The sequence below is a fragment of the Asterias amurensis genome, chromosome 5, assembly GCF_032118995.1.
Source record: "Asterias amurensis chromosome 5, ASM3211899v1".
Taxonomy (NCBI): Eukaryota; Metazoa; Echinodermata; class Asteroidea; order Forcipulatida; family Asteriidae; genus Asterias; species Asterias amurensis.
The window spans coordinates 4,691,853-4,706,662 of NC_092652.1; the positions used below are offsets into that span (position 1 = coordinate 4,691,853).

The 14,810-nt window shown below is 37.9% G+C and overlaps 1 protein-coding gene across 2 annotated transcripts in view; it reads left to right on the forward strand.

Annotated features, from left to right (window-relative positions):
* Window positions 1–10,819, forward strand: part of LOC139937442 (divergent protein kinase domain 2A-like) — a 37,100-nt gene extending 26,281 nt beyond the window's left edge. For both annotated transcript variants that reach the window (XM_071932582.1, XM_071932583.1), the window contains exons 4-6: window positions 3,393–3,702; window positions 5,068–5,283; window positions 7,277–10,819. In XM_071932582.1, the coding sequence (XP_071788683.1) occupies window positions 3,393–3,702; window positions 5,068–5,283; window positions 7,277–7,431 (681 nt within the window). In that variant the 3' untranslated portion in view covers window positions 7,432–10,819. The remainder of the gene's footprint in view (window positions 1–3,392; window positions 3,703–5,067; window positions 5,284–7,276) is intronic.
* The last annotated feature ends 3,991 nt before the right edge of the window (window positions 10,820–14,810 follow it).

The window sequence follows — 14,810 nt, forward strand, 5'->3', positions numbered from 1 at the left end:
GGGAGGAAGGTGGCTCTTGCATTCTGCTTTCTGATAAACCTTGACAGCTGGAAAACGTTGGAATCTTCAATGACACAACAACATACCAAAATAGAAATTGTAAAAGCTCTTAACTTGTCATCAAGTTTTGTTTTGAGGATTTGATGTCTTTCTTGTTGATTGATCTGCTGCTTAACTATTCTTAGAATGAAGGATGGTGTGTTTTAAGAATGACTGTAACTGTGTAGTCTGACTCATCATGGGACACCCATCCAACTAAACTCCTGACTTTAAAATGGCAACTGTAAAAGGCCACTCATTTCTGCAAGGTCATATTTTGTCTAGAACAGGCCTAGGCACTGGACTTTATTGGCAATTGCTCAAAACAATTGTTAGCATATAAACCTACTTGGCAATGAGCAGTGGAGAGCTGTTGTTGGTATAACACATTGTGACAAATGGCTCTCTCTGAAGTAATGTAGTTTTTGAAAAAGAGGTAGTTTCTTACTCAAATAGTAAAAGACTTCAGTTGAAGCCTTTTATTGTGCACCTGAAAGCACACAATTAATGCAACAAGGGTGTTTTTCTTTCATTATTCTCTTGCAAATTTTATGACCAATTGAGCCCAAATTTTCACAGGTTTGTTATTTTTTCATAAATATTGGGCTACACCAAGTGAGAATACTGGTCTTTGACAATTACCAAACGTGTCCAGTGCCTGGAAATTGGAAAAAGTCACATTTCACTGGAGATATGTTTTTCAAAGTGGTTTGAGCTGTAGCATGAGTATATTATTAATCATCTAAAACAATTACTTCTTGGAGTTCTTTCCAAGATACTTTTTAAGATGTCTGGGTCTCTGCCCTTGCTCTATGGCTGAGGGAAGTGACTGATCCCACTGGATCCCCAAGGATGTTGTCAGAGAGAACATTATGGGGCGTGAAAGTACTTATACTCCTCAAGTCCAAAAGGATTAGTGACTTGCCAAGATCTTTTTAATTGATGATGGGATACCCTCTGGTTTCCTACACTACATGTAGCTCATATCCTGATCTAGGGAAGCGGAGATCCCAAACTAAAATCTTGCTGAGGACCTAGGTCATTTAAAGGAGCTGAAGAAACAAAATGAGAAACCTGGACTAAAATTAACTTTAAAGCCTGGTTCATACTTCCTGCGAATGAGAATGCAATACAATTTTGACGTCTCAAATTTGCAATGAGTAGCTTGCAACAGTTGAGCTGTGATCAACTCCTGCCAAACATTCACTACGGAAACAGCCATGTGACGTCAAAACATGCTTCGCATTTGCATTCGAGGGAGTATAAACCGGGCTTTGAGCCCTTTTCAGACATCAGCAATTTAGCAAGGGCCCTTTGCTTATTTTTTAGCATGGTTGCAAAATTTTACAAAACGCACCTCGTATGAAAGGAAAACAATGTTTGAACTGTCCATAAAGATCCGAAAGTTTGAATGGGGACCTTGGACACGAAGTTCAACTTGTTTCACAACCATGCTAAATAAAGCATGTGACCCCTGACTAAATTGTTTTTGTATGAAAATACAACAACACTAATACTTCACGGAGGCAGCTAGGCGATGGTCTCCATGCCCTGGTCATTTCCTTTGTGGCTTGAAATGCTGCAGTAGAAATTTACAGTTTTCTCATAGGGTGCCCTTTACCAAGGAGGAAAATGCCTTGGTGCCCTTGCCCTTTCAAAAATGAATCATACAGGGTTAATAATAGGGCTAAAATGTTTTTGTTAAGGATGGTAGAGTGGTGGGCAAGACAGATATTTGGAGATAATGAGATGCCATTCCAGTCCCACACCCTGGGGGAACATGGCCCTGTAGATTCCTTTCTAAAAAGGACTAATCTGTCTGTGCTGGATCATTGAATGGGAAAGTGATCAGCAGACCAAAAGATGCTAATCCTCTAATGCTCTAATCAGCTTGTGATGATCCAGTAATCTACAATGACATCACAAAGCTAACCTCCTAAATAGGTTAGAGACATCAATGATCAACCATTGCCCGTGTCCACTGAATGGGTTTATTGTACTTATTGTGTGGTAAATTTGTAATCAACTTAAACCCCCTGTCTGTGAAACTGAAAGGTATAGAAGAGAACCGGTCATTTCTTGTCAACAGATAGAGCCAAAGAAAAACGTGTCTGAGAAAGTTGTCATTGATTTCAAGGGACTTGATCATAGGATGCACAAAGTAGTACCACCTGTTGTAATGTTCAATAAGTTAAGCTGCATTTATCTTGAGTCTGTCAAGGGATCAGTAGTCTTTTGGATCTTTAAGATGGCCTTTTATTAGTCACAGCTGGAAGGTTACTGAGTAGGAAGAAAGATTCTCAGAAGAGGCTTTTTGCCTACCGTAATTTCCTGTTCAGCTCAGCTCGAGCGATCGGTCATCTCCGACAAAAGGTCTTATGTAGCCAATCTCGATTATCCTGCAGTTTCTGAAAGACTTTATTTTAACTTTAGTAAGTTTTAGGTTTAACAACTGATTAGGTAGAATGCACTTGTTGAAAAGGTGCTGGATCAAGCATGCATGGAACAACTTTAAGAAAAGTCCTGCATAACCATTTCTTCTTAGAAATTGTATAAAGAACTTATTACAGTCTTAGACCAGATAAGTTTGATCTTCTTATTATTGAAAAAGTCAGGTATTGCTGAAAGAACCCAAGGGGGAAAGCCTTTCAGTCCAGTTCGAGCGATCGGTCATCTCCGACAAAAGGTCTTATGCAGTCAATCTCGATTATCCTGCAGTTTCTGAAAGACTTTATTTTAGCTTAAGTAAGTTTTAGGTTTAACAACTGTTTAGGTAAGAATGCACTGGATCGAGCATGCATGCAACAACTTAAAGAAAAGACCTGCATAACCATCTTGTTTTCTAAGACATTGTATAAAGAATTTATTACAGTCTTGGACCAGATAAGTTTGATCTCCTTAGAATTGAAAGAGTCAGGTATTCCTGAAAGGACCCATGGGGGAAAGCCTTTCAGTCCAGTTCAGATAGGAGATTAAGATTAATGGGGGATTTTTGATTCTCAAATCCTGCAGCAAGTTAAAAGAAAAAAAACAAGAAATAAGCATAACCTTTTGCGAACACTAGGAACACCATATACTTTAGATAAAGGAGAAAATGATTATTTCTGTTCTTGTTTTAAACCCTCAACTTCTAACCTAAAAGTTTCCACTTTATAAATGTTTCACTTTGAATGTATAACAAAAAGTACTTTCCCCTTTACAAAAACTGTTTGTCTTTCTTGTGCCTATGTTCTATTACTGTTATTTGAGTAAACCTGAATGTCTTAAGATTTTAAGAATTCTTTGAGCAACCTCTTATTTATTTATCTATCTTTTAAACTTAAATTCAATCACTTTTTTCCTTGTCTGTATAGTTCTTTGAACAGAAGGTTCCAGAACTCCAGAAGTATTTCCCTGCCTACCTGGGAGAGTGTGGTCGGATGATCGTAGTGGCGGAAGCCGGCGTACCTCTCAGCGAGTACCGCAATGCATCCTGGGACATCCGGGCAGATCTCGCCAGACAGATCTTTCAGATGATTCACGACTTCCAGCACGCCAGTCCTGATTGGATGGTCATACTGGCTGATTTCAGCTTTGATAACTTTGCCGTGACGCCAGACCGACGCATCCAACTTCTGGATCTGGAGGATATTTCAATCGTTGATAAACAGGAGATTGCTTCAGGTTTGTTTGTTTCATGTCAAGACGAACCACAAATGAAATGATTAATACTTAAAGGCCCTGGACACCTTTGGTAATTATCAAAGATCAGTGTTCTCACATGGTGTATCCCAACGTATTCATAAAAAACAACTCTGTGAAAGTTTTGACTTATGTAATTGGCCATCGAAGTTGCAAGAGAATAATGATAAAAGAAAACACCATTATTCCACAAATTTGTGTGCGTTCAGCTGCTTAATTACAGGCTTCAGCTGAAGTGTTTTATTTTTTGAGTGAGAAAGTACCTCCTTCTCTCAAAACTATGTAATTTCAGAGGGATCCATAATTCACAATTGTTCATACAATCAACAGCGAGATCTCCATTGTTCGTTACCAAGTCAGTTTTTATGCTAATGATTATTTAGAGTAATAGTGTCCAGTGCCTTAAAGTAAATGATTCCAGATGAGAAAAAGAAACTTATAATAACAACTTTATTTTTTTACAAGTTAGTAGGTTCTTCTCATTTCCTATTTATCCTGTTATTTGTGCTAATTTTGCTGTTAAGCAATCTTCTACCTAATTTATTTTACTTTTATGTTATTTATTTATTACTCATCCAAAAGTGCCAATAACAGAATGGATAGGAAATGTGATGAAGTGTTGAGTTTTAGATGTGGGAGGAAAACACTAGGGAAAACCCACATGATCAGGTAGGGAATGAAACCAAATCCACGAGCAAGGCCCGGGGTCTGAAGTGGGATTCGAACCAGGGTTCACAGAGGTGAAAGGCAGGGAAAGAAACCACTGATCCCATGATGATTATATTGCAACTAATGACAGATTTCTAAAAAACTTACATGGGAAAAGTTGTAAACTTGGGCAAAAAGATGTTGGCTGTACTTTTCAATATATAACGTCTGCCTGGCAAAGCTTTCCCATATTTATAAATCGCTGTATTTGGAACATAAATCAGCCTTTGGCAGTGATGTTTGAATGTTTATAATAAACCAATAGTAACAATATTTATCCCTAACAGATAACAGGTGTTGTATCAATAAATTCTTGCCTTGGACTAATTTTCTGCTCATGTTCTTGTTAAACCAGTTATGCCACGTTGAAATTGCCCTTTTCGAAATGCCAAATGAGTATTTTTACCAGCTTGGCATTTAAGCCTAAAAACAATATCCTGCTTAAGTCACATGATTGACAAGTTGTTAAACACTAGCCTTGTCATCTATAAATATAAATTTCTTCTAATACCCAGTGAAGGTGAAAGTGTCAAAGTTGAGCCCAGTGTCAAACTTTCCCTTGTAAAAGTGTCGAAGTTGAGCCACCTATAAATACATAATTGGTAGAAAACTTAAATTTGTTTTTATTTTTCACCCCAGCCAAGAAACTACCTCCCTTCAAGGAGCCTTGCAACGAGGAATGCTTTGTGACTTTCGTCTCAAATCTATACCAGAGTGGTGGCAAGGACTGCGCTCATGTTCCTATGTATTCTCAGATCATGCTGCTACACGCTTGCCATAGACTCCTATCCGACTTAGAATCCACCAAGTACCTACGGTTCTTCTATCCGGAGAGCGAGAAACAGAAGCCCAAGGGTGAGATTATTAGTAAAGGGCTTTTATTTTGATGACAATATGGGAAAAGAAGGCGGGTTGACCAACATTTTAGGGGGGCCAACCGTTGACCAACATTTTAGGGGGGCCAACCTGATGGAGCGAGTGAGAAGGTTTTTTTCTGTGGAGTCTATAGGGCCCGCTTAAGGGTCCGAAATTTGCATTCTAAATGGCCAGTTAGTGACATAATTGACAAAGGAAATAGAACAAAAAAGCCTTCAAAATTCAAGCTGTAGAATTTGGGCTTTTGGGGTGTTGGCAACACTTTAATTTTCATCTTGAGCAAAGTGCAGCATCAGTTAAAGATTTATGCAACACAGTAGTCAGCATAAGGTCTCTCAAGTTGGCCCCCCCCCTGGATCCTCCCTTGGGTTGATAAGAGGGGGGTCTTTTGGCACAACATTGGCCCAATTTAAAACAATTGCTACATGTAACCATAAAAATCAGCGCATACAATCCCTTGCACGATCTCCCATACTACGCATGCACTTTTCCTTTGTTAATACATTAAAGATGGCAGTCTGCAATCCATCTGTAGAATCGTCAAATTGGGACCATCCTCCATTCAACCGCAATCTAATTAAACTTAGTCCGGACTGAACTAAAGAAAAAACAAATCATCATTTTCATTTTGTATCTTAAGAAATTTGATGAAGATAGATGCAGTAGAAACGTGACAGGAACGTGTAAAAGGAGGGGTGGGGAGCAAAGTCATAACAAATTACTTCCATGTGCTACTTCCCCAGTTGTGAAAATGTTTAATAATGATGTTGTGGCAAAACGTTGGACGGGATGGGATGGGTGTGTAGAATAGCTAGCTTTTTAAACTGGTCTGGTAAGGTTAATGGCTCTCACTAGTGTTGTAGCCACGGTTGGCGGTGCCGCAACTAACAAATTTTGCCCAGCACTCTGAGCAAAGTACACTGTGCTGCCCCCAGCACAGATTTCCCCCAGATTGCACTTCAGCAATGATGGCCCCATTTATTATAAAATTTTGTTGAACTGCTCGTCGTTGGTGGGCTGAATTGTAGAGCCCACCACTAAAATTATTTTAGCTACAACAGTGACTCCTACCCCCATCCCATTCCTCCACCCAAATCAAGGGTACTTTAAAACGTTTCCACTTACTTACTTTGGCTCTAATGTCATAAAATTTCAAAAATCAAGGGTCAAAATTACGAATTTTCATAATCTGTTTTTGGAGGAATCTCTGGTCTTTTTCTTAGTCCTCCAGCCAGGCTGCTCAACCCTGGAGTAGGGGAGAAAAGGCCTTGACCTTTTCAAAGTAAAACCAGGAAGGGGAAAAACAATCCGTCCTGTTGAAAAAATCAGCCCTCTACATTAACCACACTTTTCGGAATTCAACGAAATTGATCTAAAATTAAATCTTGTTCTTCCCATTAGGTTTGATCCGTTAGGGATCCAGGAAGTGTCAAGTTAACAGTGTTTTTATTGCTGCATCAAGGAAGGGCAGTAGGAAATAAACTATCCAACATCTCAAAGGAACCTTGCAGAAATTAAGATGAATGTCCAAAACTGTTTTCCTTCTCAGATTTTAACTTGTTTTGTCGTTTGTTTGAGATATAATTGGCTTATCCACCACATATCTGAAGTAAACAAATTTTGCAACCTGATTGTGTTGATCATGTGAAATTGTCAAAGTCGGCTTCACCGAAGACCTCCAACAGGAAAATCGGGCTCAGTTGAAACTGAAAGTTTAGCTGTACTGCCTTGTAGTATCCACAAATAAGCTTGGGCGATTAGTGAAAATTACAAATGAACTAGTCGTGCCTCAAATGGTTGTAACTATTTTTGTAGGAGTCGTGGCAGCACAATTAACCAAGTAGTTGAAAAACAGTTGTGACTTGGCTAAGCAATCAAGTCGTGACTGGGACACTGGGACACTAGTCGCACTTGCCCAGGCTTATCCACAGTATCTTGTGATATACTTTGACATTTTTTTCGTCCATTTCAGTGGGTCTTCTCCACGACATTCCAGATGTTCTTGAGCCGAATCTATCCAACCTTCTCTTCAACTGTGTCTTTGAATCCATACCAGGACAGAGGCGCCAATCAGCTAATATTATTAAAAGACTTCTGGAGGCAATTGGAAGACATCTTACACAGTGAGGTCATCAAAGGAATGGATGTATATTGCCGACAATTTATGCCCTTTTTTTTGCTGGTAAATCTCTGATGGTTTTTTGAGCCTCAAGGGCTCATTTGAATTTCAATTGTGCAAAAAGTAGTTAATGTACAAACCTTTTGACCCTAGCAGAGCCTTTCTCAAAGGCTAAATGACAACACAACAAGAAAATCATCTGTGATCGGCAATGTTGATACACCTCTTCTCTTAAGAACGCTTAGAGATTTTCTCTTGGGAGAGTTCAGGTAAACTTGGAGAGGAAAGTGAGAGGTCAAAGAAGTTGTGCATCATTGCTTGACTCACAATAAACTGCCTTAAAAATTTATGTGAAGTTGGTAAAATTACCAAATGAGAGTCATACAGTTGTACAAAACTGGTTTTACAAAAGAGTTTAGGTAAATATCTTTTGAAATCAGTAGGGAAAAACTTTGAGTGCTGGATTGGTTTTTTTAATGCCACCAAAAAAATCTGTTGTATGAAAGGTTAAAAGTAGGGTAATTAGTTGGTTTCTTCCAACATAGATCACATGTGAAAGTTCTTTTACATTTCCTTTCATTTGAAAAACCAACAAAAAACTGTCTATTTACCAATCTACCTTTAATGATAAAAAAATAACATTTTATTCTATTACAAATCTTTCTCAGAAATGTTTGTCACAGGTTAATTTGGTAAGACCATGATAAGTTTTTACTGTTTTCAAGCATGCTGTTTTGGAACCTGAGAGATTAAAACTAATTGTTTTATCCATTTTTCAAAAAACTGTAGCTTTTCAAGCGAAAATAATTCAAGAGAAGTTTTCCACCATGACCATCTTTGTACCATGTAAGTTAGGTTCAGATCTGTGAAAATTTTAATAATTTTTTAATGTTACCAAATGTTGCACACCTTTCAAAGTTAAGTTATAATTTTGTTGATGTACCACCTCTTTCTGTTGTGGTACGTCTCAATTATTTCAGGGTTGAATTTGTATTTATTTGTTGACATGTGCAGCTTGACCGATTTGTTTTTCATAAACATGAAATTATGATGAATCATTTTGGAACTTCAGAATTGGAGCGTGAGTTTGAGCCATAAATCAAACATTTATACTACTGCTGAATAGCTGTCACCACTAATTTCACTTATCCTGGCTCACATAAGCTAACCAACAATGAGACCTAACACTATGAAAAAATACCACAAATAGTGGGGAAAGAAATTTTTTTTTATAGAAAGTAAACTATTGTTCCCTTTCCGAATGCAAGAAAAAGGTGCAACAATTTATACAGGTGCTAAAAATGAAAAACATATATTTGAAATAGTTTTGACACATGGAATTTTCTTTTGTTGCTTTGAGTTGTTTTGTATTTTGTATTTTACTTTGCTTTTTAACCATGGCATACCATCTCAAAAATTCATTTCCATTTAGTTTGATGAAATGGACATGATTTTTTACGGATTGACCTTTTCCGTTTTAATGGCATTGATTAATAAGTAGTTTGTGGTTGCCCAACTTTTTGTTATAGTTTGGTTTATTTGTTAAACTTTCCTTGCACATTTATGTAGGCCTGGAATTACACAGAGACCATGACCTATGTTACCCCTCGTATTGGCCTTGGTGCCCATTTCCCGTAGACCTCTATTTTTTTTAGGGAAACCCTTTGGAAATTGGCTTTGCCCTTCGGAAAGTGGCCTTGCCCTCTCAAATATGAAATTCCAGGTCTGGTAATGTAAAGATACTTTGCATGCCAAAATTGTTCTACACTGATGTTACAAATAAAGGTACATACAAACCATCACACCACACAGTTATGATGAAAGGGGCTTTATGGTCATGATAAAAGTAGGCCTGTGGCATCATATTGCCCCCTGTTGTACAATGCAGAATGCACTTCTGCATGTCGAGGGCCAATTCTCGTGTGTTATTTTGACTTCCAAAATGGCAGACAGTATAGGTCCTCTATAGGCAGGCCCAAAAGGCGTTGTGCGTTGTGCAAGGTGTCAATACAGCACTATTAAAACTCTTGCTTAGTTCCTGCACGCCAGCACAGTCTCAACAGATTTGGATGGACAAAGCGTGTGTGCAGTAACGCATCATTTGTTTATTTTTATTTATTTATTTATTTGTTATATCTGCACTTTTTGTTTTTGGTGTGCATTGATTTACTTTTTATCACAAGTTGCTTTCAGTTTTGTATACTATGAGTGGCAGAGGGTGTCCCCCGAATGTTCTAGAATTTTTCTGCTGATTTCCTCTTTTTTCAAAACAGTGCCAAAGAAAATGAATAAAAAACACTACAAAAAAATCAAGCATGGTCAGCCATATTTTTTTTTTTTTTTGCAATTAGAAAGTTGCATGTCAGATACTTAAACACACTCTTTTTAATCTTGTGCAGCTAGAAGTACCCTCACAACAATTCATGAGACTTCCATAACAAAATGAAGACACAAAAGACAGGAGTACACCATATCAAGCATTTTTGTGTTTATTTTGTGTATTGGAAACATGGCATTAAAGGCAGTGGACACTATTGGTAATTACTCAAGATAATTATTAGCATGGAAGCTTACTTGGTAACGAGTAATGGGGAGAAGTTGATGGTATAAAACATTGTGAGAAACGGCTCCCTCTGAAGTGCCATAGTTTTCGAGAAAGAAGTAATTTTCCCACGAATTTGATTTAGAGACCTCAAGTTTAGAATTTGAGGTCTTGAAAACAAGCATCTGGAAGCACACAACTTCGTGTGACAACGGTGTTTTTTCTTTCATTATTTCGCATCTTCGACGACCGATTGAGCTCAAATTGTCACAGGTTTGTTATTTTATGTATATGTTGAGATACACCAGGTGAGAGGACTGGTCTTTGAAAATTACCAAATAGTGTTTACTGTCTTTAAATGCACTGGTTTTCAAAAATTGTGTAAAGACTGATAATACACGCAGAGAGAACAGAGTAAAGCATGAATCTGGAAGGGGTGAACATAGCCTACTGCAAAAGTTTTTAAAATGTAAATATTGCAAGGGAATATAGAATTATATGGTCTTCTTCTAGCCCTTTGCTACAGACTTTTATGTCAACTGGAATTATGACCGTTTGTTTGATGCACTTTTGATTATTTTTATCAATCTTTGAATTATTTATGTATAAATTTGCCATATGAACAGTACTTTAATAATTTTAAGATTTTATGTACAGTGTTGTTGGGTTTTTTGTAAATAGAAAAATGTAATTTTTTTTAATATGGAAGTAACAGGGTTTGATTTGAGTTTACTCATGTAAATTGGTTTTACCATGACCCCTGGCAATTGTGTAAGAGTCATGATTAAGGCTTACAGGGTTAAGCCACCATGGATTCTCACAAAGAATGAAATATAAAGTTCTAGTTAATCTAACAGTGTGTTGAGTTGATATTTCTCAAAGTGTTGAGTTATTTTTTAATTGTTACATATCCTTTTTGATCAGATTTTAAGCCATTTCCTTTCTTTGGTAAGGTGTATTAGTGTTGCACAACCCTCTCATAATGCTTCTCTAGCTTTGGGAAGTTTGCCTAAGTACATTTGCATCCTCTCCACAGAGTCTTCAAGACACAAAGCTCTGTGTTGCCTACACTCAATTGTGTGGACAGATTTTGTTCCCAGGTGGTCCAAACATCATCAAATTGTTATATGCATCCCTGTAGAGCATTCTATTGTTTTTCCATTAGTCCCAGGACATAGCATCTTCCAAGGAACATACAATTTATCCGTTTATTTCCCCCTTTCTTTTTGTCCCATGGTCTTAAAGGCACTGAATACTGGCTTTATACGTATAGAGTAAAGGCCGGTTTATAGTCGGTCGCGCGATGGTCGCGCGACGGAAATCTTGGGCGCAATCCTAAGACTGAGGCGTAAAAACCGTGTCTTTTTATGATCGCGCGTCAACATTTCCGACGCCCGACCATCGCGCGACCGACTATAACTCGGCCTTTAGGGTACACGTTATACAGTTGACCCTCATAACAATTAGTAGGCTGGGACTGGCCTTATTAATATTACCTCTTCATAGCAGGAATGTTGTCATAAGAGGATAGTAAAAAAGAAGAAAAACCAGAAAGGAGAGTCGGGTCTTCAGGAAGCTGAACCCCCTTTAAGTGCTCTTTATACAAGGGTTGACTGCAATTCACTTCAAAAGAGTGTATTCTGAATAAAATTGTTGCTTTCTTTGTATTTCTTCAGGGCATGTTGGTTTTAACAGATAATACTATAGGATAGAGTTGATAGGTAGAGAACCTAGACAAGCAAGACAGAGAGAGGTCAAAGTAAGTGAAGTGTTTTTAATAACAAGGAAACAAAAGCTTTGGGTAATTCAGATGGCAGGAGGAAGTAAAGTATAGTCGACTTTTTAAAAAGTACATACATATGGTTCTTATAATGTGTGGGCATTAATGTTTTTGACAGCAGCAGCTATAGCCGGATCTTCTATGTGATGTCTTTGCAGCCATAGCCGTTGCCACAGGCGTTTTAAGCTTCGTGACATTAAATCAAATCGAGCCAGAATGGAAAACGATCTCTACCCTAATTTCATAAAACTGTTAACTGCTAATGTTTGTGCTTGCTAAGCATAAGAAACTGCAAGGAAATGTAATTTCACAAACGGTCGAGACGAATTGACAGCGTGGTTCTCATTCATAAATTAATTTGCTTTTGTTGGGTGGGTCACTTGTCCTGCCATCAGTGGTAGGCTATAGCTTGACCGGATTCGAACCCAGGACGCAGTGACTCTACATGTCCTGCAGTCTAACCACCAGTGCCCAATTGCATAGAGGTGCTTAAAAGCACAAAAGTAGCTAAGCACAACAAAATCATGCTTACCATAATAAGGTTACCAGCTTAACTATGATGTTATAATAATATTTATGTGGAACTGGAGACTGGTATCCTGCTCATTGTTGCTAATAACAGACAATTGTTGAGCATATTTTCTGCCTTCTTCCTTCATGACCTTAAGCAGCTCAATGAAATTGGGCCCTGACCTCAGTATAGTTGTAATCACATTATAAAAAACAAACAAGCTGGCTTGAACATTCACAACAGTATATGATTACAGGAGTGGCTAATTGGTAGAAGGGGTTTGGAGTTCAAGGGACGAAGCTCGTACTTGGGAAGTTCAGTGAACTCATCAGCAGCCATTAGCCACAAAATTGTACTGTTTACAAGACGCCATGTCAATTAACATCGACTTCATGAAATAATGAGACTGTAACTTCTTTAGTATAGCCGCAAGGGGGTAAGGTAGGTACACCCTCTAGGTGGGTTAAAACCCCGTAAAGCTGTATCGTCCATTACCAGGTGAACCTCATTGCCAGTTCAATTTGTCTTTAATCCCTACAAGTAATGACTTTAAAAGACCTGCCGAACTCGCATGTCCCAGTGAGGGTATTGTCCAAATTAAGAGGAAATTGTTGCCGGAAGATACGGATTTGACATCGGGCGCCCGGCTGGCGGTGCTCTTTGGGTTAGAATGGAAAAGCCACTTTAATTTGAGAGCGTGCCAATTCGACGTAGACAGTGTGAGTGTAAAAGACATTTAAAAAGTCGTTACGAAGTTCTATAAGGCTAACAACTTGGAATTTGATTTCCTTTGAAAGCCCGTTTTGTAATTTGATGTCGCCGTCATACTGGCAAGCCATTTTTAAAGACACGTGATGGGGGCGCCCTATATAGATTTGAAATGATTGTGTGTTGATCATTCCATGGAAATGCATTTAACAGGTATAACAAGAGTTGTCTGCAATGTAAAATCTTCGTAGTTTTTTCCCGATCTTTTTTCTCGGCATTCACGGACTGACATAGTAAACAGTTTGTTATAACGACATTCATACTAAATTCTATCCATAAATTTTCTTCACATATTATTTTTCTCGAAACAAAATAAAACAATTTACAAATGATGTAATTTCCCTTTTACCTCAATGAAAATGAACGAACAAATTCAGTGTAGTTGTTAGACGTGGTAAAATTGTTTGTTGTTTTTGTGTGAAAAAAAATCCGTCTTGGTTGAGTAAGGTTAACTTCAGCTTGGGCTCCGTTTACCAAAATAACTGAGACATAGCCTAAGGCAGGCCTAAACCCAAGCCGTCGACATCGGTCTTATGGTAGCGTTTGTCGGCTATCCAGTGTTGGCCTCAGGTTATGAAAATTGTTGTCTTAACGTTAGGAAACGACATGTGGAGATATGGTATCAAAGATAAATGTAAACATAATCTATAAGTGGTTTGGCGGTGCTTCATAAAGTAATTATACTGTATCCTTTTTCGATACAGGGTGGGAAGCGATGACGGACACATAATGTTATTTAATTGATGACGCCTTAACACACTACCGGTAATGATTAGAACATTGAGACAGGTGCAGTGTGGGGAAAACAATGTCATTAAGCTGTTAAAGAGACTGGACCCTAATGGAAATTGTCAAAGAACAGTCTTCTAACTTGGTGTATCTCAACATGCATTAGAAAAATGAAAATTTGAACCCAATTGGTCGTCGAAGTTGCGAAAAAAACTATGAAAGAAAAAACACCCTTGTCACACGAAGTTGCTTACAGACGCTTGATTTCGAGACCTCAAAATCTAATTTTGAGGTCACGAAATCAAATTCGTGAGAATTTACTTCTTGCTCGAAAGCTACGTTACTTCAGAGGGGCCCGTTTCTCACAATGTTTTATTATCAACAGCTCCCCATTACTCGTTACCAAGTAAGGTTTTATGCTAATAATTATTTTGATTAATTACCAATAGTGTCCACTGCCTAAGAAGCAGAGACTTCTGCATAGCAAATTTCTTGGCTAAGCAAGAAATGACCGAGATATCAGTTGCCCCCATTACCTGGCTAGAGATAATTTGTATAAAGTTTGGAACATCCCTTAAACATCTTGTGACCCAGTGGTGCCCTGTCCAAGGCATCAAACGTCATTGCATTTCTTGTTAGTGCATATTATTACGCACGTTAATTTAATTAAACAAATTTGATTAAAATATATTGGCACCTTTGATACTTTGAATACTGTTGTGAGGATTTCCTGGTTTCAAGAGACATTCGCATGAAAATTTGATGTGACATTGATATCAATTTCTACAACTATCAGGGCGTGTGCACACATACATAATACTAATAGTGAAAATAGAGGCGAGAACGGACATTTTTTGTTTATGCAAATACTAATAGTGAAAATAGAGGCGAGAACGGACATTTTTTGTTTATGCAAACTATGCATATTTCTTGAACTTCCTTCTTTCTACTTTGTTATGCTTTGTTTTGAGGGGGTTCAAGAAACTTTTGAAAATTTGATGTGAAAATGAGATAAATTACATTACTATTATATCGGGCGTATGCATGCAAACATAGT